General features: G+C 43.9%; 1 protein-coding gene across 6 annotated transcripts in view; it reads right to left on the reverse strand.

The window, feature by feature from the left end:
* Positions 1-795: 795 nt before the first annotated feature.
* casz1 (castor zinc finger 1) overlaps positions 796-25,030 on the reverse strand; it is a 167,647-nt gene continuing 143,412 nt past the window's right edge. For 3 of the 6 annotated variants that reach the window (XM_070967988.1, XM_070967986.1, XM_070967985.1), the window contains 15 exons: positions 22,989-23,085; positions 20,368-20,532; positions 18,562-18,734; positions 17,039-17,907; positions 13,356-13,488; positions 12,874-12,937; positions 11,650-11,813; positions 11,193-11,315; positions 10,766-11,086; positions 10,459-10,657; positions 9,498-9,669; positions 7,778-7,926; positions 6,568-6,799; positions 5,222-5,572; positions 796-4,445 (listed from right to left, as the gene is read on the reverse strand). In XM_070967988.1, the coding sequence (XP_070824089.1) occupies positions 3,163-4,445; positions 5,222-5,572; positions 6,568-6,799; positions 7,778-7,926; positions 9,498-9,669; positions 10,459-10,657; positions 10,766-11,086; positions 11,193-11,315; positions 11,650-11,813; positions 12,874-12,937; positions 13,356-13,488; positions 17,039-17,907; positions 18,562-18,734; positions 20,368-20,532; positions 22,989-23,085 (4,495 nt within the window). In that variant the 3' untranslated portion in view covers positions 796-3,162. The remainder of the gene's footprint in view (positions 4,446-5,221; positions 5,573-6,567; positions 6,800-7,777; positions 7,927-9,497; positions 9,670-10,458; positions 10,658-10,765; positions 11,087-11,192; positions 11,316-11,649; positions 11,814-12,873; positions 12,938-13,355; positions 13,489-17,038; positions 17,908-18,561; positions 18,735-20,367; positions 20,533-22,988; positions 23,086-25,030) is intronic. The other 3 variants (XM_070967987.1, XM_070967990.1, XM_070967989.1) reach the window with 3 other exon arrangements.

Consider the following 25,030-nt stretch of genomic DNA (forward strand, 5'->3'; position numbering starts at 1 on the left):
GGAAGAGAAGGAGGAAGGACAGGAACAGCTGTAGACGAAGGGACAGACAGAACCAGCACACTGGCCACTGGGTGACATGAGGGAGTGGGAGGAGAACCCAGCACATGGCTCAAGGCAAAAAAAAAAAAAACTGAACTAAAAAATAAATGTGCCCTGTTAACACTGAACAAGACACAGAGAGCCATCTTGTTAGCAGTAGCAGGCCTCTAAATCTCCCTAATGGTCCTCGGCTCTGATCTCGTTCTCACGCCAGAATGTCGAGCGTGAACAACGGGTGACCCCAGCAACAAATATTGTTGATTCCTCCACCTGCACGAATGCAGATTTTTCTTTTTTTTTTTGTTTTGTTTGTTTGTTTTCTTCAAATTCTGACCAAAAAAAGTGTCCTAGCTGGATTCATAGCGGAACAAAGCAGGGAAGAGACGCACAAGGTCATGAAATATGAATCGAAGCTCTGAGCAGCTGGGACGGAGCCACAGGTCTGTGTTCTTACAGCCGTGGCCTATCTGTCTCTCTCAGGGGGAGACTCTCACACACACACATACGCGCACACACACACTTCAGTGGTGTCACTGACAGATACAAAAAGAGACAGAGAGGTCGCTGCTGTGACCTTTTGCCCTGCTGTCGTCCAGCAGCACCTTTCCCCTCCACGTGTGACCCAACGCTGAAGCACTATCAAGCACTACATGTGTATTGTGAATAATTATAGTTTCTTTATTTTCAACTTTTTACAAATCCTATTTTACACCCTCTTTCTCTCTCTCTCTCTCTTTTACACACACACACACACACACACACACACACACACACACACACACACACACACACACACACACACACACAAACTAAATTCAAGTGCACAATGTCTCCCAGCCCCTACAGTTATCTCAGCAAGCGATGAGAAAACAAAACAAATGTCGCCTCTGCGTTTCAGCAGAGTCCCGAGAGAGAGTTCAGTCTGTGAACGAGGCATGCCCACAGCAAAGTAAATAGAAACCAAGAGTTTCAATTAATGAGGGGAAAAAACCAAAAGCACACACATAGAAAAGTGACAATGAATAAAACGAGTCATTAAATAAAACAGAAACATCGATGAATGAATTCAAATCAGTGTATTTTAGTTTGAGCTTCTGACATAGTTTGGAAAAAGAAAAATATATATACTGCAAATGTCACAGCGGAATCTGCCAACGCTACAGTATGAACCACTTCTTCCAAAAATCGGGGGTAATTAAAAAAAGGTCACGCACACAAGCAAACTATGATGAGGCTATTTGAATTTTTAACTTTTTATTATTCATTTCTCCTTTTAACGGTTTTCTTTTTAAAGGAAACTGTTCATCAAAGAGCATTTTGTTCATATATAGTTATTTTTTTACAGAGGAAAATACTGTACAACCTTTTTTTTTTTCTTCTCAAAACAATATCTGGAGGAATATCATCTACACACATTATTATTCCCTATATTATGATCATTTATTTCCAATGCCAAGCTCAGGAGATAACTCATGATCAGTGTGTCAACTTCTCGGTCGTAAATATTCGCTCAATATAAACCAGAGGGTGGCTTCGACAGATTTATAATTTAGTACTACAGTAAGTGAGCATTGCCATGGACTTCTTAAGAATTAATTTAAAATCACAGTCCGTATTAGTGTTTCTTATCAGGGCACCATTTCTTTCTGGCGCACAAGTTTTATTTTTTTTCAAACTGTCCAATCACAGAAGCAAAATAAAACCAGTCTTTAAATAAATCACAGAACGACAGTTCTTTGTCACACTAACATCTATTTGTGCATTAAAGCAAAAGTGAACTAAAACAACATCTTTAAAGCAAATTCCCTGTTAAAAGATATATATCATTTTTTTTTTTTCAGACGGTAAAAATGAACCTAAAAAGTGCAATAACACCCTAAAAATTTCTCATTGGAAGGTCACATAAATATTAAATAAAAACCGTTACAAGAGGAGCTCAACCACAGCCATAGTGAATGGAAAACAAAATGCCGTTGAGACATTTTCTGTCTGTATATTTTCAACGTAAAACACACTCCCTGACGCTTCCTTTGCCGTCCTCCTCCTCGCTGCGTCTGAGTGACTCATCGTTTCCTCTGGTCAGTCTGACCGCCCCCCCTCGACCCCACTCGCCGGCCGTTAATCACAACCTCGCCTTGCTTACAGATCGATATGCTTCTGACTAACAACACAACAAAACGACATTGTAATGCAAAGATGCAAATGGTAACAAAAATATTTTTAAATATGCTTATGAGTTATCTATCGTCATCGTTATCATCATGGTCAGCTAATATAAAAGTGCACTATCCACACACAAACTTGATTCCTCCGCAGGGGGGTTAAATTACAAGGGCTGAGCTTGGTTTTGGTGCTAGTCGAACATTTCGAGCAGAATGTCAGAGAACTGTTGAGACTGGCGGCTTGTTGGACGCCCGACTGCAGCTGAGACTGACCCAACATTTACTGGTCAATTCCACGTCATTGAGAACAAAGAAAAACACCTGAGAGAGGTGGGAACAAGCAAAATGTAACTCCCTTTTCTCTCAGTGTCTCATAATAATAATTAATAATAATAATAATAATAATAATATTAACACAGAAAAAAAGATCAAATGTTTGAACACATCCTGTTTCCCCTTAGTGATTCACATCCCTTTTTTTCTGCGTGTCCGCGGCCCTGCAGTTCATGTCGCCTGAGCCAGCAAGTTCCTTTTGTATATCATCGTTCACACACACACTTACATATATAGTTATATAGAGAGATTTGTTTTTGTTTTTCTAACGTTTTTGTTTATCCACACACAAAAAAGTGAAAAAAGAATTAAAAATAAATTAAAGTCAAACATGCACGCACACAAAAAGACTGATGTGTAGTAAAATGCTTTACATTGCTGCCCCGTGTGTAAAACAGGGCCTAATTCTGTGTGTCTCCGTTCATATTTTTTTAATGCATAATTGAATTAATAATGTTGGTCATCTTGTAAACATCATAATAAATCATTTTGGGCCGTCATCTTCTCCACGCTGTTGTTTTTTGTTGTCATCTGAAGTCTCTAAACATGATAAATGAGGCCACTTTCATTGTTGTTTGTTCAAAGTACACAGGGTTTTTCTTCACTTCCTACAGTCACTTTGTTTTTTTCATGGACCAACGTCTTGCTTTTCCAGTTGGGAAGTATCAGTGTGGTTAACGGAAGCATCAAAACTCTCGCCATTGTCCTTTTCGCCATCGGGCTCTGCCGTCGAGTCATCATTTGAGTCAGTGTTGAGATCCTCCTCTGCCTCCTCCTCTTCCTCCTCCTCTTCTTCTTCCTCCTCCTCCTCCTCCTCTACATGCGCCTCTTCCTCTGGTGACAGGTCGTCTTCAGCCTCACCGGATGTTCCTGTGGTGTCGTCCTGAGCGGCCGGCAGACCCAGCGGGGGTGCGGGGTTGTGGCCGGATCGCGCTGCATCGCGCTGCATCTTCTTGCTGAGGTCGAGTGAGTCGCTGAGACCCAGGCCGACTGCATTCTTCAGGAAGAACAGGGAGCTGCTGGTGTCGGTGCTCAGGTTGAGGGAGCTGTCGAGGCTGACGGAGGATGGTGGGTATGGGTGGTTGTACTCAGATGCGATGCCGCCTGTTGGGTAGAGCATGGAGTGAGCGCTGCTGTTAATGGTGTGGGACAACCCGTGGAGGCCACCAGGTGAGGAAGTAGAAAGACCCATAGAGACCGGAGGGACCGCAGACACGCCTCCTCCCAGGTGGTGCGCCCCTTCCTGTTTGGGCGACACAGCTGGCAGCTCGCCCCGCTCCTGCTTCTCATGCTTTCTCTTGTGGGAGTCCATCTGGGACATGCCCACCACCGTGTGCTTGCACTCGGGGAAGGTGCAATGGAAGTGTGAGCACTTGAGCTTATATTTGCAGTCGGGAATCTCACAATCAACACTGGAGCTGAACTGGCAGAAGCCAGCGGCGCTGATCACATCTTGCTTGCCGTGGTGCTTGCGGTGGGCCGTCACCTTGGTGCTGTCGGTGCAGCGGAAGCCGCAGCGCAGACAGTGGAAGTGGGTGCTGTTGCCTGAAAACTGGCAGTCAGGGAAGTTGCAGCTGAGTGAGGATTTGAAGCGCTTGAAGTCGTCCAGGACCAGGTTGTCCACGCGGTCGTGGTGCTGCGCATGCTTGTACATGTGGGTGCGGCCGCAGAACTTGTAGCCACAATTCTCACGTGTGCAGTGGTAGTGGGTCACCTTCAGAGAAAACTGGCAGCCTGAGTCCTTGCAGTTCTCGTAGAGGTCATAGCGGCGGAAGCCCTCCAGCATCATCCCCTCATCCAGCATCTTACGTGAGGATGCAGTCTTGCGGCGCTTGCCGAACGGTGACATGTCCTCGATGATCCAGAAACGCTTCTTTGAACCAGTGGCTGTGGGAATGGAGATGGTGTTGCCTGCAAGAAAGGAAGGAAGTACATTAAAGAATAATCACTGACTCACAAAGTAAAACCCACAAACTACAAGCAAATTACATTGCGAGACCGCTCTAGTTGAAAGTCTAATGTGCAACCTTACTCAGCCAGAAGTGGTTCACAGCTGAGTAAGCACAGAGAGCCACAAATTTTTTTATTCCTAATTCCCAGAATGATTAAAGGAGGGGGAAAATGATAGATTGACTTTGGAACATGACACTTTTACAGGGTGTCTCCAGCCTCCAAACAGAAGTGGAGCGGTGGGTCTTAACCAACCCTCTTATCTCCATGTTGTTTTATGGGGGGCACCCACCTTTTGCAACACCCTGGGGTCACTGCTAATGATGTGATCCCTGTTCTGCAAGACAGGAAGCAGTGGGCCTCGATAAAACTTGAGGCATGATTAAAATAAGAGCCTGCTGATGCAGTCTTGTTAATGGAAGCTAAACAAGGCCCAGGCTTCATAGCGCAGGTGCCAAATTTACTGCTCCATCTCTAAATCCTAGAAATACTAAACATGAAAACACACGGAAAGGTGTATAAGAAGTAATTATACACAGTTGGTCTGTTACGGTACCCACTCAGTAAGCATGCATGTTTCATCAGTTCTACACAAATGTTGCATGCTGGAGAGAAAGCCCCGTTTATTTTTTCATCTTTCCACAATAATCCTGCAGAGAAAGGCTGGATCACACAGTTAAAAGCTGCACAGGACTCAACTGACAGCTGCAGTGTTGGTTTGCGCCGGGGATAAGTACCTGCAGCATCCTGAACTATAGGGACGTCATTTTTAACCGGAGACGGAGTGGCAATGATGGGGCTGAAAGCTGGTGTGTTGGTTGGCATGACAACACTCCGAGTGGCTCCCAGAGAGGCGCTGAGCAGAGAGTATGACAGACAGGATGGAGAGAGGATGTATGGGAGTGAAGGGAGAGGAGGTCGGAGGAGAGCAGGAGAGAGAGATGGGACCTGGGACTGGAGGCAAGGCTGAGGAGCAGAGGGAGGAGGTGGTGGCGGTGGAGGAGGAGGGGAAGAAGGAGGTGCATTTTGGGTAGCGCTAGTGTCAGCAGGGGTGGTAGGAGCAGAGGTGGTGGCGGGGTTGCCTTGTCCTGGAGAGACAGGTTGACCAGAGAGGGTGAAGGACAGACAAGAGGGGAAGAAACACACAGACGGGTACACACACACACACACACACACACACACACACACACACACACACACACACACACACACACACACACACACACACACACACAAAAACAAGGGCCAAATCACAGACACACAGACACAGACACACACACACACACACACACACACACACACACACACACACACACACACACACACACACACACACACACACACACACACACACACACACACACACACAGGGATGGGAGGTAAAAAGGGAAAGATAAAAGATAAGAGAATGATACAAAATGAGGGCCATTCAAGACAAGTAACCCAAACACCAGCCAAAACAACAATGATGAGAGTAGTGGACAATATTGGCAACACATGGAGAAATGTGAAAATCACAGGCAGGCTCAGATTCAGAAAAAAGCAGAGGAGAACACATTTATTCAGTAAGTTGGAGGGAAAGGAGGCCGTTGCTCCTTTCCTGTCCTTTCTCCCACAATCCAACCCGCTAAAAGTACTAAAGTAGACACAGAGCCACAGGGATGATCTCTGGCCAAAGGAAAATGTAATAAGCTACATACAGTGCAATAACTCAGACTACTGATGTTCAAAATGGATGTTTTATGAGGATGACCAGGCAGACTGCAGAAGATCTTGACCACGACTCAGAACATAAGAATACAGCATTGTCATCACCTCCATATAATATGACTGATGTGTTATTATGCCTTTGATTATAAGTCAAACTACTAAATCACGAGTGAAGAATGTACGAAATGACAAGTTGCTGGCATTCTGGGTAAGGTGGTGGAGAGTGGACTGAGTGATGCATGATGTATGATGCTGAATGTAAGGAGAAAACTTGTACTGCACTATTCACCTAAACTTTATTAAAGCTCTCCAAGCTGACACTCAAAAACCTCCCACGTCTTCTTTTTTTTTTTTTTTTCAAACATAATCTTACCTGATGGAGAGCCATCGTTGCCTACAGGTGTGCTGGTGCAGCTCCGGTCCTGATTGGAGGACTCAGAGGAGAGGCCCAAGGGGCTGCCCCCTCCTCCCATGTAGTCCATGTAATCATCAGTCTCATCCATGATGGCGGAGGAGAAGTTGACACCAGGCTGGTTCGCGACAGGGCCAGACATCACACCGGATGCATGCTGCATCTCATCCGCCCTCTGACCAAGTGGCATCACCTGGAAAACAAATAATGTTCACTGTAAAGGCACATTTTGAAGGAAGCGTCTGACGAACCAACGTGTCATTAATGCAGGTGTTGGCTCTTGGCATACGACCAGGAATTGCTCATGCATTCAAAAGTATTCTGAAAGAACGAAACCAACACTTCAGTCATATGACGGCTTCAAAGTGAAAAAAACAGAAAACTAGAAAATCCACATGTCGAAATTCACACACAGTACAGGATGTACCACAGAGCTTGAGTTGGGAAATAGAGAACACTCCAGTGTGAAAAATTCATCAAAAGAATGTCAAGAGTGATTTGTCACCAACTGGTATGACAGGATATGAACTGTACACATATTTGGTGTTACAGGACACAGAATGAACTCTTTCACCTGAATCTGACTCACAGAGCAGGAAGCACAATGTAAAAAAAGACCCAAGCAGACACATAACTCAGCAGAATAACCCGTGAACTCCACAAAAAAAATCTTATTTTTTTTAAAATCAATCACATAAAAATCTGAAAATGAAAACCTGTCCTCAAAAATATGTTTGGCAGTGAAATGCTTTAGAGGCTCACCTGAATTTTTTTTTCTCATTTTTCTTTTCACTTTTTACAACCATAAGATTCCCTGAGCGGCGCTTGTTGGAGAAAGACCTTTTCTTACTAAAACTGGATGTGTTTGCTGGAACATACAATTTTGGTGAAAATTCATTTAAATGCATCCGTTCCTTTTAAAATATTTGGGCATTTTTTTCGGAGCAAACTGGAAAAACCAAAACGGCTGAGCCTTAATCACAGGAAACTGGATCTACGCTGCATGAATGTAATCTCTCTGTGAAACGGTGTGTGAGGCACTTGGCTTAGCTGGAATATGATTCAATAAACTATTCAGCACCTGGTTTTGCTCACTGAGGTGTTCCACATGTATTTTCACATAATAACATTTTTCAGCATGTGTCAGATGTCACCGTTTGCGAGTTCGTACCTGTGATGGGACTCTGTCGAAGTTCTTCCCCAGCATCCGCCTCATGTGTTTGCGTGCGTGTGAGGTCATCTGGTGCTTGAGCAGGAAGGAGAACTGGCAACCCTCACGGATGCAGTGGAAGTGACTGTTGACTTGGTTATACTTACAACCTGCAAAAAGAAACCAGTAACAGTTGTAAATTCTGCATTCGCAGATTAATTTATCTTTGGCTGGTTGAGAGGCGTCGGAGAGAAACTCCTGCGCTGAACGCAATATCATCAGTGAGACGGTGTTGTGATTAGATCAAACACAAAGTGAAATATTTTTAGGTTTTTTTAATTTCATGATATAGCTCTGACAAAAGAGGGATCGGGTTTCAAAGTGTTTCAGAGTGTACATGTAGGAGGAATATTAGATCACTCCAGTGTCACACTGAGCAAGTCAAGGCTTCTGTGCACTAAACCTGTGGAGCTCTTTTATTACACTGACATGCTTTATTCAATTAAGAATTTACATAAATAAATTCTCATTTTCTGTGGGCCAATAACGCACACACCCCTGCAAACCAAAGTAAATATACAATTATTACCATATTAAATTCATTTTTCAAAGTATCTCTATTGTCATTTTTCCTTTTGTTCTCCACTGTACTGCTGTCTGCTTCGCACTCTTCTGTTCTTTTCTGGTGTTTTAACCGGTCTGCCTCTAATTGCTTTATGATTTCAAATTAAATGAATGTTCCGTTTTGTGTCTGTTAATCAAATACCATTATATAAAAGCAGGCAGAAATAATTGAAAGACTAACATGCTGGGCAGGTGCTAGCATGTCAGTAACCATGGCACCCAGTTTAAGAGCACAACACGTCTGTGTCATCAAATAGCTTTTGCACACACAGTGTTTTAAACACGCAAAGTTGAGCAAATAACAGTAACCCCCGTGACATGGAGGGCCTTTTGTGAGACAGAAACCAGGTAACATCATCAGCGGTGTTCAGTTTAATGTTGCTGCCATGGATACTGGCAACCCATCAATTCTTTATGACTGGAGTGCGACCGATGGTAATCCTTTCTGTTTTTTTCCCCCAGCCCAAACAATACAGTTGGCAGATCAGGCTGAGGACAAAAAACAGCTGTTTAGGGCCTGTTTTTGTTTGCTTTTGTCTGTGCATTCTGAAAAGCTTGTGTAACCGCCTGAAAAAAACAGATCACTTTTAATTCATTTGTGTGTGATGGCAGCGGTGGCTGTGAGGCGCAGCTTCAGAACACAAACAGGCTAAACCAGACAAGCCGGATAATTAACAAACACAAACCTAATTGCTCATTTCTGACAGGGGCAAAAGGAAGAAGAAAACAACCTGGATGTGATTGCCCCCTTTGACGTTATTGCTCATATAGTACAGGCAAGACTACCTTTGGGACTTGAGGTGCCATTGTGAATATGCAAAACACGGCAACAAAACCTATGAGGCAGACTTGTTTCATGCCTCTTAAACAACTCACATAGCACGACACTGTGTTTGCCAACACTGGTCTCTCTCCCTTTGTAAACACAGAGAATATCCTCTTGCAACATCCACTGAAAATCAATCTACATCTTTCTCAATTTAATACCTTTAATCCACACACCTCCCCTGGTAAAATATTATCAAAAGGTGGGGCGTTTAGACACGGAGGGCTTGTGATGTAGAGGCAAAGACAGAAAGGTAAAAACGTATACAGGATCAGAAGACATTCTTCTTACCCAGCCTTCCACACTCCTCCCTCTTGGTGAAATATTTGAAGCCATTGGCGGCACGGCGCTCTGCCTTCTCATGCTTCTTGACGTGCCACGGCAGCTTGGTGGTGATGTTAGTGACAAAGAAGCAGCCGGGCCGTAGACAGTGATAGTGGCCCCTCATTCTGAACTCGCAGTGCTGCAGAAGAGGCACATCATTTCATGAGTCAAATGCGGTGAATGTTTGAAAGCCATTATTTGATGTTTCTTTGTGCGCAAAGTTAAAGAGAACGCTACACACAGTTTCTCTAAAAACATAATCAACTTCTCACAGTCCTTCACTTTCTGGTCATTTCTAAGTGTGATGACTTTTTTTGCCAGGCTTCCCCCAAACACCCCTCCTCTCTAACATGTTTGTACACCACCATCTGTTTGTGAGGCTCAGATCCCACAGGACTGGGCTAAATAAGATCTGCTCAGTTCAGGAGATGGAGACTAAGGGGAGGAGGGGAGGGGAGGGGAGGGGAGGGGAGGGAGGAGGAGGGGGCTTTTTGTGAGAGGGGTGATTTTCGACACATTAATGAATTCATTTAAACGGTTTTCCAAATACAGGCTCATGAGAGCAGGCAGGGGCTGCCATTTAGGTTTCATTTGCGAAGCATTCCCCTGATTTTTGCCCTATTCCAGACAGCCTTGTTTACTGTGCAAGTGACAATGATTTATTGGGTAATATCAGCTAAATTGGCCTTTTCTGAGAGGAGAATGCAGCAGTCAAAATGACATCATTGACATATAAACAGGCATTACTGGGGTGAGTCGACTGTCTTTTCCAGCAGAGATGGAAGACGGGGAGCAGCGGTTGTGAAAGCCTTGAGTCAAATAACCTCAAACACTGGTCTAATAGATAGCATACTTCATGCTTAGAAAACTCCGGGCGATGACAGAAGGTGATTCAGCTCCTGGCTGAGTTATCAAGCCACACACTCACCTGGTTGGGACAGAGACACTGGAGAGAGTAGTAGGAAAACTGGTCACGGATGTTGACCAGGTTGTTGCTGGGGTTGATGTGGTCCAAACAGTGGGACTCGGCCTTGCCAGACGTCTTGCACACATACTTGCAGTTCCCAAACAAGCAGTGGAAGTGGAACTTGTTCGAGTACTTACAGTCAGTGGCCAGACAAGGATCACTGGATGAATAAAAATGGAAAACACGGTTTAATCAACACTTGGCCCAAAGAGGAAAACAAACACACTGTAACATGATGTAATAAGACACAAATAAATGTTCCTCCTACTTTTCCTGGAACTGCAAGAAACCAGGTTTCACTTGTGGCTTAGCATTCTCCAGAGAGGTGGTGGCCAGAGGGGAGTTGGCCGGCAGGTTGGGCATCGAGGCCGACATCTGAGGGATGCTGCCAGTCAGCTGCTTCCAGGCCAGCAGGGAGGGAGGAGGGGAGCTGTAGCCACCAGAGGAAGTGAGGTGGGCCACATCCATGGAGGGATTGTTGGCCATAGAGACGGGAGCAGCAGGCTGCAGAGGGGCTCCCTCACCAGAGTCCTTGCCCTCACCGAACTGAGGTTCCGACTTCACTTTCAAGGTGGCTCGGAGGTGGAAGCTGAAAAACAACAAGATGGAAGCTCATTTTTATGTTGATCAATAAAGCCAAAAGTGAAAATGCAGAAAGGATATATTTTCTGATTATGAACCAGAGTGACACTCACTTAGCATGTTTTATGGCCCCATCCACAGTGCTGAAGAGTGCCCCACAGTCCTCCACCAGGCAGTGAAAGTGCACTTTCTGAAGGAAGTCACACTGAGCCTCACAGAAGTCATCTATGTCAAACCTTAAGACAGATAATGAAGACAGTGAATTTACGGTTTCTCAACGAACAAGCGCTCAGAAGACAACTGGTTCAACAGCTCATTTTACAGTAAGTGTTATAGGTCTGTCATACTGTAAGTCATTAAAAATTCCTGCGAGACTGGCTTCTTTATGTGTCGGGGGATTTCCAGTAATACAAGTATGTGAGGAATAGTATTAACAGAAAAGGGCGTTTTACTGTGTGAACAGTACTTTTAAACACTCTGACTGTTTTCTCACTATCAAAATTAATGAGTCAAGTCTAACTAAGTGAATCTAACTACAGTGACTCTCTGCACCTCCTGCATGCTTTATACCTGCGGAGGTACGTCCTCCAGATCTCAGTGTGTTTGTCTGACACGGGCCTCTTCAACACTCTGTTCAGATACTGTGCTGCCTCCGAGGCGTTGCTGCTCTGGCCGGCCTCCAGCTCCGTCTTCAGGTTCATGGTGTTGAACAGGCCAGGGTTCACCTGTGACATCTACAAAACACACAGCACATAAACAACCAGCTGCTTGGTTAGCAGAGCATACGTAAGCTGGGCACCTGCATATGTTAGTGAGACTCTGAGAGTTAACACACACACACACACACACACACACACACACACACACACACACACACACACACACACACACACACACACACACACACACAAATGTTTTGGCGAGGCAAAAAAGCACAGCCAGATTTACAAACATCCAGGCTTTTGCTTGAGTGCAGGCCAAGCGCGTTTGCCAAGCGTCCTCTGGGAGAAACTGTTAACCCTTTTATGTGATGTGGTGGCTTGAATCAAACCCCGAAAAGCTGACATGACATGAGGAGCTGTTGGACAACAGGTCTTCAAGCTCCTCCACTGTCTGGGTTTAATGACTGCTTTGAGGAGAGCAGCTCTGAAGTTAAGCTCTCCCGGGGAGAGGTTAAAAAAGAAGACACGTGCGTCCCTGTGTGGAGGGGAAGCGTGTGGGGGGAGGGACGACGTTTTGATGAGTTGGTGAGGGTAGAAAAAAATAGAGTCTGATCTGTCATTACACCATCAATGTGATGGAAACCACCCAAAACATTTGTACCAATCAAATAAGATGTATGATTAAGACAATGTCCATTTCAATCTTCACAAAAAAACCCACACATTTAAATTTCCATACGCTAACATTTAGCGTGGTAAAAAATGAGGGCAGTGCCTTCCTGTTTTTTTTCCTCCTCTGACTTTTTAATCAAATAATTTACAAACTCTATAAATAAATGTTGAGCGAGGCGGGGGAAGAAAAAGTATAAAGGAGGAGAAAAAATGGACGGTGAGTTCAAAACAGCTCATCAAAAAACAAACATCTCTATATATCTGGCACGACACCCAGCTACTGCTTCATTATATTAATTTGTGAGAGGTGCAGTGAAAATTACACTGTATGAAAAATGGCTGGAAAATTTAAATGATACAAACTCATCTTATTAGCGCTGAAACATTAAAAAACAAACAGGCCCCTCCGTGTCCCGCTAATTTGTCTTTGGATGAAAGGCGTTTGATGGATGGATCTTACCTTATTCATAAGCGAGGATAAAAGAGATGTATTCCCTGGTACAGGGTGTCCATTTGATTCATTACTGGAACAAGGAAAATGAACAATGTTTAGTCAAGATTTGCATGAGAACAGTAAATATTACTATTTATCACACAAGGTGTGCCCGCATAATGAAGAAGAAAAATGCTGTCTTCTTAAGAAATAAGATCTACTGTGAGTTGGAGGGAAAATTGGAGTTGAAGGTTTATATAAACATCCTTCTCTCACAAAACCTGAGAAATATGTTGTGCATTTTCTAATTGTATGCACAAGTATATCAATTTGATATTTTTGATAAATAATTGTGAATAGAAGCCAGGCTGCCAAGAACGTAGGAATCATCTATCAATCAGAGAAACCTTATTTCCTTGTTGGTTTACTTCTGAATATATTAGATGAATTTACAACAACAATCAACATTTTCCACAGAGCAACCCTCTGCGTACACTGCTGCTGTGTACCTGTGGTCTTTTTTGCTCAGGTCCAGGCTGTGCTCCTGTGTGGAGTCTTGGGAGGCCCCAGAGTTGGCGTCCACTGGCTCCTGCTTCACTTGAACCAGATTGAACTGGCTGGCTGAAGGCGACTGTCCGTTCCCTGAGGATCAGGCCAGAGACGCAGAGGAGAAAAGAGACAACAAAGTTATTGTTGGTCAGCATTATTACCCCATGATGAGATCCAATCTGACTTCTGTCCTGGCCCGAAAAGAATACTCCGAGTGATAATTATTGCGAAATTATGTCAGGCCGTCAAGCCTTTTAAATGGTGATTGAGAGGCGGGAGATATGAGGGAAAAAGACTCCTTTTTCTGCAGCACTTGTCACAACTCATTTGCCAGGCTGCCTCTTAACTGGTCATTAAGTGAGATGCTAATGCTGAGGGAAAGTGGCAGTCTCAGATTGGCCACCCCCTCCCTTCCCACCTTCCCAGGCTCCTCGTTGGCCTGACAACGGACGGCAGCCAATGCCACTGAGCGTACCCACAAGGAACAGGGGTGCTATGTCGGTCAGATTGGAGCTGACAGCCAATCAGATTGGTTCAAATAGCGTGACCTCTCAATCACATTCTCCTCCAAATAGGTATTCAGTGGATGCTGTGAGCGAGGACAGGAGTGCTGAAATGAAATAAATAAAGACCACAGGATGACGTGGGGTAAAAATGCTGACAGGAAGGTGAATTCTGCCCCACCCCCCACCCCCAAGGGATTGAAATATTAATTTGTCCTGAGGCTACACAGAGAAAGCGGGGCTTTTGGTTGACAATAAGTGGTGTTTTATTTTTAAAAGAAAATGTGAGTGGGAGGGGTAACCCTGGTATGGCCTGTCAGACACTGTGAGACTGGAGGGTACCAGCGGCCATCATTGGTTTGGTGAGGAATCTGTTGTTTAGGAATTGGAGCTGGTGCTGAGGGATAATGACAGGCAAGGTCATGGGCAACCAAGTGTGTGCCCTTGGCCCTCAGCCTAGTGAGGCTCCTCTCCTTTTTCTTGCTGGGGAGAAAACAAGACCAGCCTACGTAAGGGGGAAACCAACCAGAGTTTCCCCCCTGCTAGAAGATGACCCAGAGACATATCAGGCAGAATAGGAGTGGAAAAGCCAGTCTTGGGCCTTGTCAGCTGAAAGCTAGATGGATATGGGGAAGTGTCAGTGTCAGTTCAGTTTGACAATGGCTGAGGTTGGAGGGGCTGGAGGTGGGGTCAGGGTGGGGCTAAAGGAAAACAGCAGTCAAACAATTTTGCGTCTGGTTTGAGGTCACTGAATGCTAACCAAGTCTCCGTCCAGCACACCTCCCCTCCCCCCAGCTGGATAAGAGTACACCCAAAATTAACTAGCCAGACAGATCCTGCCTTGTCATTGACAATTAAATCAACACTCAGACCAAATGAGAGCACATTATATCAAGAGCAGCCACTCACTATATGATCTACATACAATCATCAGGCAGATTAAAGCATTCCTTCACTATATCAGAGGACAAATTGACTGTTTAAGGTGGATTATAAAGCATAATTCTCTTATTCTGCTGCACATCATGAAGTTATTTTTTTCTATCTACTTCCCAAAGAAGGAGAACAAATGAGTTTGACTCAAAGCAGCTTCTTTCTGGAAATTATCCAGGAATAATGTATCACCATGTAATTACTCTGGATAAGATACAGAGCTTGTGAGAGATCATTTGTACTGTGTGTCTAATTAGTAAACCCTTCAGATGCTTGAATCTCAGGGAAAAACACTTAGGGGTAAATTAGAGCAGAACATTAATAAGAAAAAAAAATACAGAGAGAATACTGAAAGCAGAAACAGGAAAAATGCACAATACCAGAACAGAGGTGAAGTTTCACAACCCCCTGAAAAAATAAACACTGTGAAAAATAGCCACGAACGCTGTGACTTTTCTCACACCTTTTTGACAGAGAAGCACAAACCACTTCCTCCTCATTTTAGCCCCAAATGTCCTGTTCACACATTTTATGAAGCAAATATGAGAAACAAAACTGCAGCTACCCCCTCCATCCTGTGTGTGCACAGCTTTTATGATAAAGTGTGTGATTGAGATAGAGGAGCTTATTTTAAACCAGCTTTGTTATCCAGCAGAGAGATCTGAGATGCAGTCTCTCAGTGAGACAACGAGAGGGGTGGTGAAGGCACCATCTGTGGAGGCTCCACCCTCAGCGGGGGCCTTCCCACTGTTCAGACTACCTGCTGGAAGCCCAGAGGTGGAGCTCAGCCTGACAGCCTGGGCTCAGCTCTGCTCCCCGGAGCAGCTGCCCCAGCTCTCTCACAGGGCCTGTCCTGCTCCAGGAACACCACCAGGAATTGTAATCCTTCCCAGTCCCAACATCCGGAGATGCTCCCCCTCGCAGCCCCATTTACAATCCGCACCCCACCTGCTCAGGCTCAGAACAGGAGGCCCCACTGCTACTGAATGCATGACTGTGCTCTGCACGGCATTACAATTTTAATGCTTTAACTTAATTTTCATTTTCAGAAGCTTTGTTTAGAGCAATATGATAAACATAGACAAGGCAATTACCTCCAAAATTTATGGGAATTGTGTTTATGCTAAATAGATATTGACATGTTTTTGTGAGAAGAGAAGGTTTCTAGAAATTCAAAAAGTGTGTCTTTGCTGATGCATGCAAGTGTGTCGGAGTTCTTGTATCAGAGAAAAAAAGCCTCTTTCTCAGCTCTGGTGCATTGAGTCATTTCTGCCTGAGTGATTTCTGTTTTTTTATCAGTTTGCATAGAGGATACGGAAAAAGGAAAAAAAAAAAACAACAACATTTTTTTGTTCTCGCAATTTCAGAACTTAATTTCATTCCACCTCCATTTGCTTGGAACGGGCGCAGACACAGATAAGAGACCAATGATGAGGAAACATGTTCGACACAACCCCCAGGAGCCCCCACTCTGAACATCATAAGAGACTTTTACAGGCTCTACTCTCCCCTGTCAGCGCATTTATCTCCAAATGGATTGTGGGTATCTAACAAACGATCAACACAATAACAAGCCCAGAGCAGAGGACCATGCCTCCGGTATGTCCCTTTAAGCCTGAAAGCAGCAGTTTTTCTGCCTTTCTCTCCACCGTGGGATAGTGATAGAAATGACCTCTGAGTGCACTTTCTCTTCTCTGGCTGTAGTGGAGTCCACACAGAAAAAAAGGATGTGGCTTTTAGTTTACAAGCAGTCTGTTCTCTTTGGACTTTGGCATAGTTCAAAAGGCCATTGTTTGTCATATATTCTAATTCTTTTGTGTCTAAACAGAGAAACAAGCAAAGCTAACCTTTACAGTTGACTATCAATTTATTAATGTGCGTAGAATTTTGAAGTTTGTTAAACTGGTTCAACATTAATAAAGGAGAGGAATTATTAATAAGGCTGTGTGATAAATTAATCTGTCCATTATTTTTACTCAATTAATAGTTGTCTTCAAATTGCTCTTGTTGTCTGAACACCATTACAAAACACAAAGATATTAAATTTAGAATAATATCAAACAAAGCAGAAAAATCCACAGTTGAGTAACTGATATGTTTACCTAGAAAAATATTTGATGATTCAAATTTTTTTGACCCATTGTTTTCCATTATGCATGTCTCAACACCAATGATGTACAATGATGGCTACATGTGAAGTGACTGACCTATGTCAGGGTTGTTGGAGGGCTTCAGGGCAGCAGCTGCCAGTCTGGCCATCATGGGTGATATCAGACCTTTGCTTGCTGAGATCTTCTCCATGATGGAGGAAGTGGCAAAGGAGGTTGGGGTGGACGCCATGGCTCCGTCTGCTCCAGCTGTGGAGCAACCTTGGGTCAGTGAGTCGGTGGGCATGGAGTGGGCCCCAGAAGATACGGCTGATATCAGGCTAGCGGCTGGCGGAGGTGGTTGGAGAGGCAGCCTGGGCATGAGGGGGAAGAATGGGTTGGAGCCGGCCAGAGCGCTGTTGGAAAGAGCAAGGGCCACCGGCATGTTGCTGGGCAGGGCCTGGGAGAGCAGGCTGGGCATACGCTGGCCCGCACTGGACAGCGAGGGTGCAGGTTTGAGGGTGTGGCCCACTGTTGAGGAGGAGGAGACAGCGGTGGTGGGTGTGGCCAACAGGTGTGGTACAGTGGTGGACTGCTGGGTCGTAGGCGAGGCACTCAGGCTGGAGTTCTTGCTGCTGATGGCCGAGAAGTCCATCAGGTCATCGTTGCTCGATTCCTCTGGCTCATCCTTCGGCGCCAGGAATGCGGAAGAGAGGCCCATGACACCGGAGGAGCGGATGTGCCGGCGCTCGTGTTTGCGCTTGTGGGAGGTCATCTGGCTGGTGGAGGTAAAGGTGAAGCCGCAGCCTGAGCGGATGCAATGGAAGTGGTTGGTGGCTTTGCTGTACACACAGCCCTCGTACTTGCACTCCTCATACTTATAGAACTTCTTGAAGCCATCTTTGGCATAGGCATCATCCTTGATGTGGTAGCTCTTGTGCTTCTCAATGTCACACTTGTTCTTGAAGGTGAATGTGCAGCCTGGGCGCCTGAAAAAAGAATGGACAATAAAGGGAAATGATTGGCTATGATGCTCTGTTACAAAGCCATCTCAGTACCTCTGTGCCGATGGATGCCATGGAGAGGGTCCGCATGATTCAAATACTTCACAATGGAGGAATGATAACTGAGGCTGTTCAGTAACACAGCAGCAGCTCATTGACACGTTGCCACCTGCAACCTTTGCCAGAGGGATACAATCCAGGGAGGCAGTTTGAATCAACCATGTGATTCTGTATCTCTGTATCCATTGATAACAGCTGTGGTGAATGCTCTTCAAAATAAGAGCCTGATGCAAACTAATGAAATTTTATGCATTTCAATACAGGTGTTTCTTTTAATTGTCTACTATTTTCATATATATATATATATATATATATATATATATATATATATATATATATATATATATATAGTTTTAGTCATTTTTCCATCTAACTGTGACTCTTTTGACACTGATGTCAAAAGTACTAATGGTGCAGGCCACGACACAGGAAAGCCATTACTTTTCACTTGTTGTTGATGTTGAAAATATGAAAATGAAAATATAGAAATTGTATGAATAAAGTGTTTTTTTAAGCAGCATGCTTAAAGTAGAATTTTTCAATAAACAAAAAATCCCATTTCCCATCAGGCCTATTTACCTGCAGTGGAAGTGTGTAGTCTTCTGCCCGTAGAATTGACACCCAACTGTGCCACAGTCCTCAGTGGCACGAAATCTCTGGAAGCCATCATTGATCAGCTGGGCATTCTTTTTATGGAAGTTTTCATGGGTCATGACATCTGAGGTGCTGGTGTACACCTTGCTGCAGCCCACCTGCAAAGCGGAGACAAAGCATAGCAATCGAAAAACAAAATCTGAGCCCACAGCAAACGAGGAAGTTTCACTTTGCAAGAATGGTTTGAAAAAAGCCAACTTCTAAAATGGAAGGCTTTAAAGAGATGTGATATACTATACAAGCTATACAGACAGAGGCTCAGTGTGGTTAAAGACAATGCTGGTGGCCTAGAAATGGGTGGAAGAAGGTTGCTTTCACACGTTCACAATTTAATTTGTGGTATTGTGCACCAGGTTTCAAGTGAAACCTGTGAATTGGAAACAATCTTGTCAGTGACAATTGGAAAAAGAAAAAAAGTGACTGAAAGACGCAGTGGTCACAGCAGGCAGCTGAAACTACAGTACCTTCCTGGCAAAGCTGCCTTTTAGAAAATGAAATTCATATTTGAAGGGTAACGATGCCGTCACCACAAACTTACTGTAACTCTGAGTACAAATTTCAAAGGTGGAGGGGGCAGAGGAAAGCAGACGGGAGAAAGATGACTGTCTTGGTCTTAAGTTTAAAATGTTATGGTACTCAGGAGTCCTCAGAGCCAACAGAGGGGGAAAAAACAGGTAATGTTTGAATTAAAAGCAGCAATTGTATATCATCCCTGGCACTTTTCACCGGTACAAACCGGGCAACTTCTCCATATTGAGTCAAACAATGAAAAAAATGCCACTCTGTTTTTTTTCCCCCTAAATCAAGGGAGCCGATGCCAACATCTGCAGGTTCTCAGGGACTGTTAAAACAAGGGCTGAAATGTCCTAATAACAATTACGCCGTTAGAGGGGTTTAAAAAAGAATATATCTCAAGCCATCCTCTGCTGTGCTGCTGCCCTGCCGGCATGAAAGCTCTCGGCACAATGACACATTGAAAATAAGCAGATGTAAAAAAAATTAAACAAATCCAGAAGGGGGAATAATCTTCAACTGGCTGCTTGGTACTAAAAGATGAAAAATGTGTAGTTTATATAAACACCTAACTGAATTTTATCCATGCCAATTAAGGAGTGAGAGAGCGAGGAGGTGGGGAAAGCAAAGGCAGCCTCACGTGTATTCACCCCTTTTTTGATTTTCTCTTATTTACTTTAGGACACGTTTCATCAAACTGCTCTTAAAAGACATTTTGGTATAAATGAAAAAAGAGTGGAACTCTAACTCCAGGTCACTGACGTAGGCAAATTGTGTAACTCTCAAACATGCTGACATTGTGTACGTCTTCTGAGGGGCCTGGTGTCCCAGATCCAGCCATCATCTACATCACAATGCTCTGCAACTCCTTTTTCACCTGAACTACGCTGTTATAAACTGACCTGAAAACATGTCATTGCTGCAAAAAGGCTCTTAAGGGAACTTTAAGGGACTTTGATCTGGTTTACTGACAACTACACTTGTGTGGCTTTGGACTGTAAACTGAATGACGAATTCTGCATTTATCTCCAACATTATATTTCCCTATTTCTTATCAGAATAAGTGAGTTGTGGGTTATTTGTACTGTGTGTAATGCTTAAATGTGTGGTTATATTTGCAGATATTTTACTTCCTTTGTGTGCACACGTGTACTTTACATGTTTCTGGGTTTATTGTGGGTATGTGTGTAGGTGGAGGTGTGGTTCTGTGGAGTGTACCTGCATGCAGTGGTAATGGGTGCTTTTTCCATTGAGGTGGCAGCCATGGTAGTAGACACTGCAGTCATCCAGGGGGCTGAAGCGCATGAAGCCATGCTGCAGGGAGTTGTCCCTCTTCTTGTGCATGTTGTAGTGCCTGATTACATCCTGCTTACTGGTAAACCTCTGCAAAAAAAAAAAAAAAAAAGGGGGGGGGTGTACGGCAACAGGTTGGTGTTTATTTAAACCAGTCACAGAATCAGCAACAAGTCACTTTATCTCTGTGGAAGCAGCAGCTGCAACCTGCAGGAGCCAATTGGCAGTTGGGGAGGGCTGTTCACACTGCAATGGAGAGGGCCAGGATGCCTTTAAAGACGACGGCTTCTGTGGTTATTGATTTACTTTCCATATCTCAAAGTTGTGTCCTATCCGAATGCAGCACCGAGGGCTCTGGGACTTTCTGAGCACAGCAGAAGCTTCCACATGGAACATGAAGTATGTTCCCCATACACCCACTGTCTCTGCATTATGTTTTCCCTTCCATCAAAATGTATTTTTTTAATTAAGATGAATCAATTGACATGCAAGATCACAGTTCTGATGTTTCTAGCTCTGGAAAAATTATGTTCCATGCAGATGGTTTCTCAGACGTGCACAGGGGAAAACAGAAGACAAAAGAAACAAACAAACAAGCAAGCCAACCAAAAAACATTTTCCCTTTCAATTCGCTGAGATATGATTCCATTTTTAATTAAAGCATTAACACTCGCTTTTAGTGAAGGCTTCGTCTGTAATGATGAGCAAATATGCAAAGAGACCCGCCTTCTGAAATTACAAAATAAATAAATAAATAAAATCCCTCCTACACTCAGGAATCAGTATGGGAAGACAGAAAAGTCACTCCACAGAGACCTGCAGCAACCAAATCTGCTGTAATTGGGCTTAAGCTGATGTTACAGAAACTGAAACAGGAGAAGCTCGAATCAATGAGACAGTTCTGTCTTCAATCCATATATATCTCCAGTTGAGGGAAAAACATCAGAAAGAACTATTCTAAAAAGCAACTAATTGCTGTACAAAGTAGGGTAATTGCTTTGTGTCATGTGTTCCACTCACGCACAAGTAAAAAGCTAAGATCTCACACAGCTGTTCATTCCCTTGCTCTTGGCCTGTTTCCCACTGCATATTTCTGAGATGTTTGACTCCTGTAGGAGCAAACACTTCATTAGGATTTTTAATCTGACTGATGAATGCTTTGGATTCATCACATTTTAAATTATTTTCCTGAAAAAAAGAGCTTATTTCTGGGCTTTGGGCTTTCTGTTACCTAATGGTTAATGATGACCGGAAGATAAGTTGAACTGCGGTCACGGTACATTCGATCCATCAAGCCATCCAAAATAGGCCATGGAGAGAGCTGACTGGGAAAAAGATCTCATTTTCAGTTGAGTGGTGATGAAGGTTGGGAGCCACTTGCTACATTTATTTTAGGATTCCCACTAGTGTGGCAAGATGCACACTCTCCCTCATGTGCAAGCCCATGAAAGGAGAATGTTAAGACTCAGCCAATCGCCCGGAGCCTGGCAGTGGGATAATATTCCAGGAGAGTGTGTCATGTAACATTTCATGAGTTATCGCTTCGAAAGGGGCTGCTCATCATTGCCTGCTTGTTTTTTTCAGGGTATTGACATCCCCGAGAGCTGGCTTCCAAAGCATATCTGTGTTTCCATGCAACGCAAAAGCAGCAGAGAAATGTGGACCTGACCGTGGAAATTGCCATGATAACCTGAACTAACACTCTAAATAATGACATGAGATGATTTTCCTTTGTATTCCTCCAAGAATGTGTCCCATCAGACTATGAAGTGGGATTCATGCAGAAAATGAAAGCTTGGATCTGTAATGCTTTTCACCACATAAACAATATTTATCGAGCAGTAATCTCTCTTGATCAGGAGCAGACAAAGGAGATTACAGCTGAAGATGGCTTAATTCAGAAAATTGTTAGGAAAGGAAGGAAAACACACACAGCTCTAGCTGCGCATGGATTTTTGACATCTCTGACAAATCTTCCTGTGTTTGTCTAACTCTCTCAGGCCATATGCTACAGCAAACAAAAGGCCTTGTATTATGATCTGCTCTGTGTTTTTTCTCTTTCCTGCGCCATACATGACAACTCCTGGGACCAGGACAAGACTAATAACATGAAAGGGGATTAAAGGCAGGCCCCCAGTCAGTGGCAGATGTCTTTAGAAAAAAGAACACATAGATTACAAAAAAGGAGCCATATTTCAAGCATATTTACAATTAACCCTTGTGATAAAAGGCCAACTGTCAGAGACCGACTGTGCCTGGAAAGATGCCTGCAAACTGAACGGATGTACACAGCAAAAGCCTGTTGAGCAAACCAAGGGCCAACCAATTTTTCATCAAAGTAGACTTTGGCTGGGTGTGACCGCTAAGAGATGACGCATTATACTGTTTGGCGATCCAAGGATCACCAAGTCCCCTTTGCCCTGTCCTCACGAAAAAAATGCTTAGCTTTAAGTCACCTAATCTAACCAAAGTTTGCAGCATACAGGAGTAAATATCAAATATATATGTGTATTTGGATAATGCTCAAAAAGTGATAAAGTACTCACGCTCACCTGGTAGTTACACTCAGGGTCCATGCAGTGGTAATGCTCTCTGTACTGGTATGCACAGTGCACATGTCCACAGTGTTGACTTCCAGAGAACCTGAAAACCAAGTTGCATGACACATTTCAACAGCTACACATTTTAACAGTCACACAGAGCAGTGAATTAAAACGGCATCAAGAGTGGGAACATATCAGTGCTTATCGCACACAGAACAGTCACAGGGATGAAAAAGTCGAATGATAAAGCAGCTCGGAAAGATGTTGGCATGATTCAAAAATAATCAACAGCAATTCAAGAATGATTAGGGCAGAAAATATTTGAAATCCCAGCAACAGGACAAAATAAAACAGGTGAAGGAGTTTTCAAAGGCATTATGTTCGTCTCACCTTCAAAGTAACACAGCCCATACCTTCAAACTGACTTCTGCTTTCCACACTGCTGCAACAATTTACCCGTCTGTCACACCAATTTCAGCCAAATTAGCTCCATTTATTTCCAAAGCAGCCGTAAGAGACACTTATTACACTGAAACCCTTTCCGCCGACACGCATACACACACCCACTCAAGGATCGGGAACCCCATGACTACTTTATTCCTCAACGCTGTGAACACCCTTGTCAAATCAATGCACAGTTCTTTCAGGTCAACCACAGTTTTACTCTGTGAGAAAAAGGGTCAGGTATCCTGAGATGTAAGCACTGCTCTGTCTTCTTTTCACCCCAAACCCTTTCAATCTCTCATCTGGAGTCCAAAAAACAGATGTTACTCTGGTGCTAGTTAAAAAAAGGCTGCTGCTTGCTACAGTACAGCCACTTTTACGGTGGTGATTATAAGCCTGACGATGATGACTGTTAAAATCCTCCAATTACCAGTGAAAACACACAAATAAACATTTGCACTGCTGCTGCCAAGAGCTCCATCTGCTAGTGCAGAGGAGAGGGGGAAAAGGGGGCTAAGTAATATTTTTTCCATCTCTCTTTCGGTTTTTTCCTTGTTAGGATTATCCCAGAGCTGCATTTACAGATCACTTTGCTGAGTTCATTAAGCTAATTGAACGGCATATCCACTACTCTTTTTAAGTTGGCTGTGTGAGTTTGTGTGTTTGCGTGTGTGTGTCTGGAAAATGGTGATGGGGGTAGAGGGGGCTTTGGGAAGGTTTGATGGCCCTTTTAGAGACAAAACCAGAAGCCGAACTATGTGTGCACACAATAAAGCCAACATATGTCCCAAGCATTAGTGTGTTCCATACTCGTCTTTCACATACATACATACACACACACACATTTACACTTATGAACGCACAAAGCCCCCCCATCCCCCTGAGACTATGGCCCACCCCTCTGCTCATTGCCCAGCTGTATCACTTTGCCTCTGGACAATTCCCACTTGCCGCGTCAGGGGGCCTAATGGGCCGCTGCTATTCAGCAGCAGATTAAATATTAATATCGCCACGATACAGAGATTGCAGTGCATCTCCAGTTACAATAGAGATACACAGATCAAAGTGCCGAGGCAATAGTGGGTGCATGAAAACATTTAAAGGGAGAAAACTGCAACTAAACAGCATGAAGGAAGCTCTTTCAAACAACAAACTATGGGGTGGTGAGGAGATGAAGAACTTTTTTCTGTTTTCACAGGGATTGAGGACGAACACGTTTAGAAAGCTGGTTTTTAGTATTAGTGTGCACTCATTAGCCCCAGCTCCAAAGAGGACCCTCCCCCACTTCTACCTCCCCTCTCGGTGCTACATGCCCTTTTTATGAGCCCTCCTTTTCCATTTTTTTCCTCCCTCCTCTTCTATCCTTTCTCTTTTTTTCCCTACCCCAACACGGAAATTGAAACTGTATCTAAGCTTATCTGCAGCCTCCCCGTGCATCAACTGCCGAGATGTTTAGACAAATTTTATGCATTATGCAGCGCAAATATCAAAACAGTTCTTGGCAGTGCCAGCAGAAGCCTCATTAAAAATTCCTTAATTAAATCTTCTTGCAAAATGTAATCAGTCCAAGGAAGGGGTTTTGTGTGAGTGTGTGTGTATGT

The sequence above is a fragment of the Chaetodon trifascialis genome, chromosome 8, assembly GCF_039877785.1.
Source record: "Chaetodon trifascialis isolate fChaTrf1 chromosome 8, fChaTrf1.hap1, whole genome shotgun sequence".
Taxonomy (NCBI): domain Eukaryota; kingdom Metazoa; phylum Chordata; class Actinopteri; order Chaetodontiformes; family Chaetodontidae; genus Chaetodon; species Chaetodon trifascialis.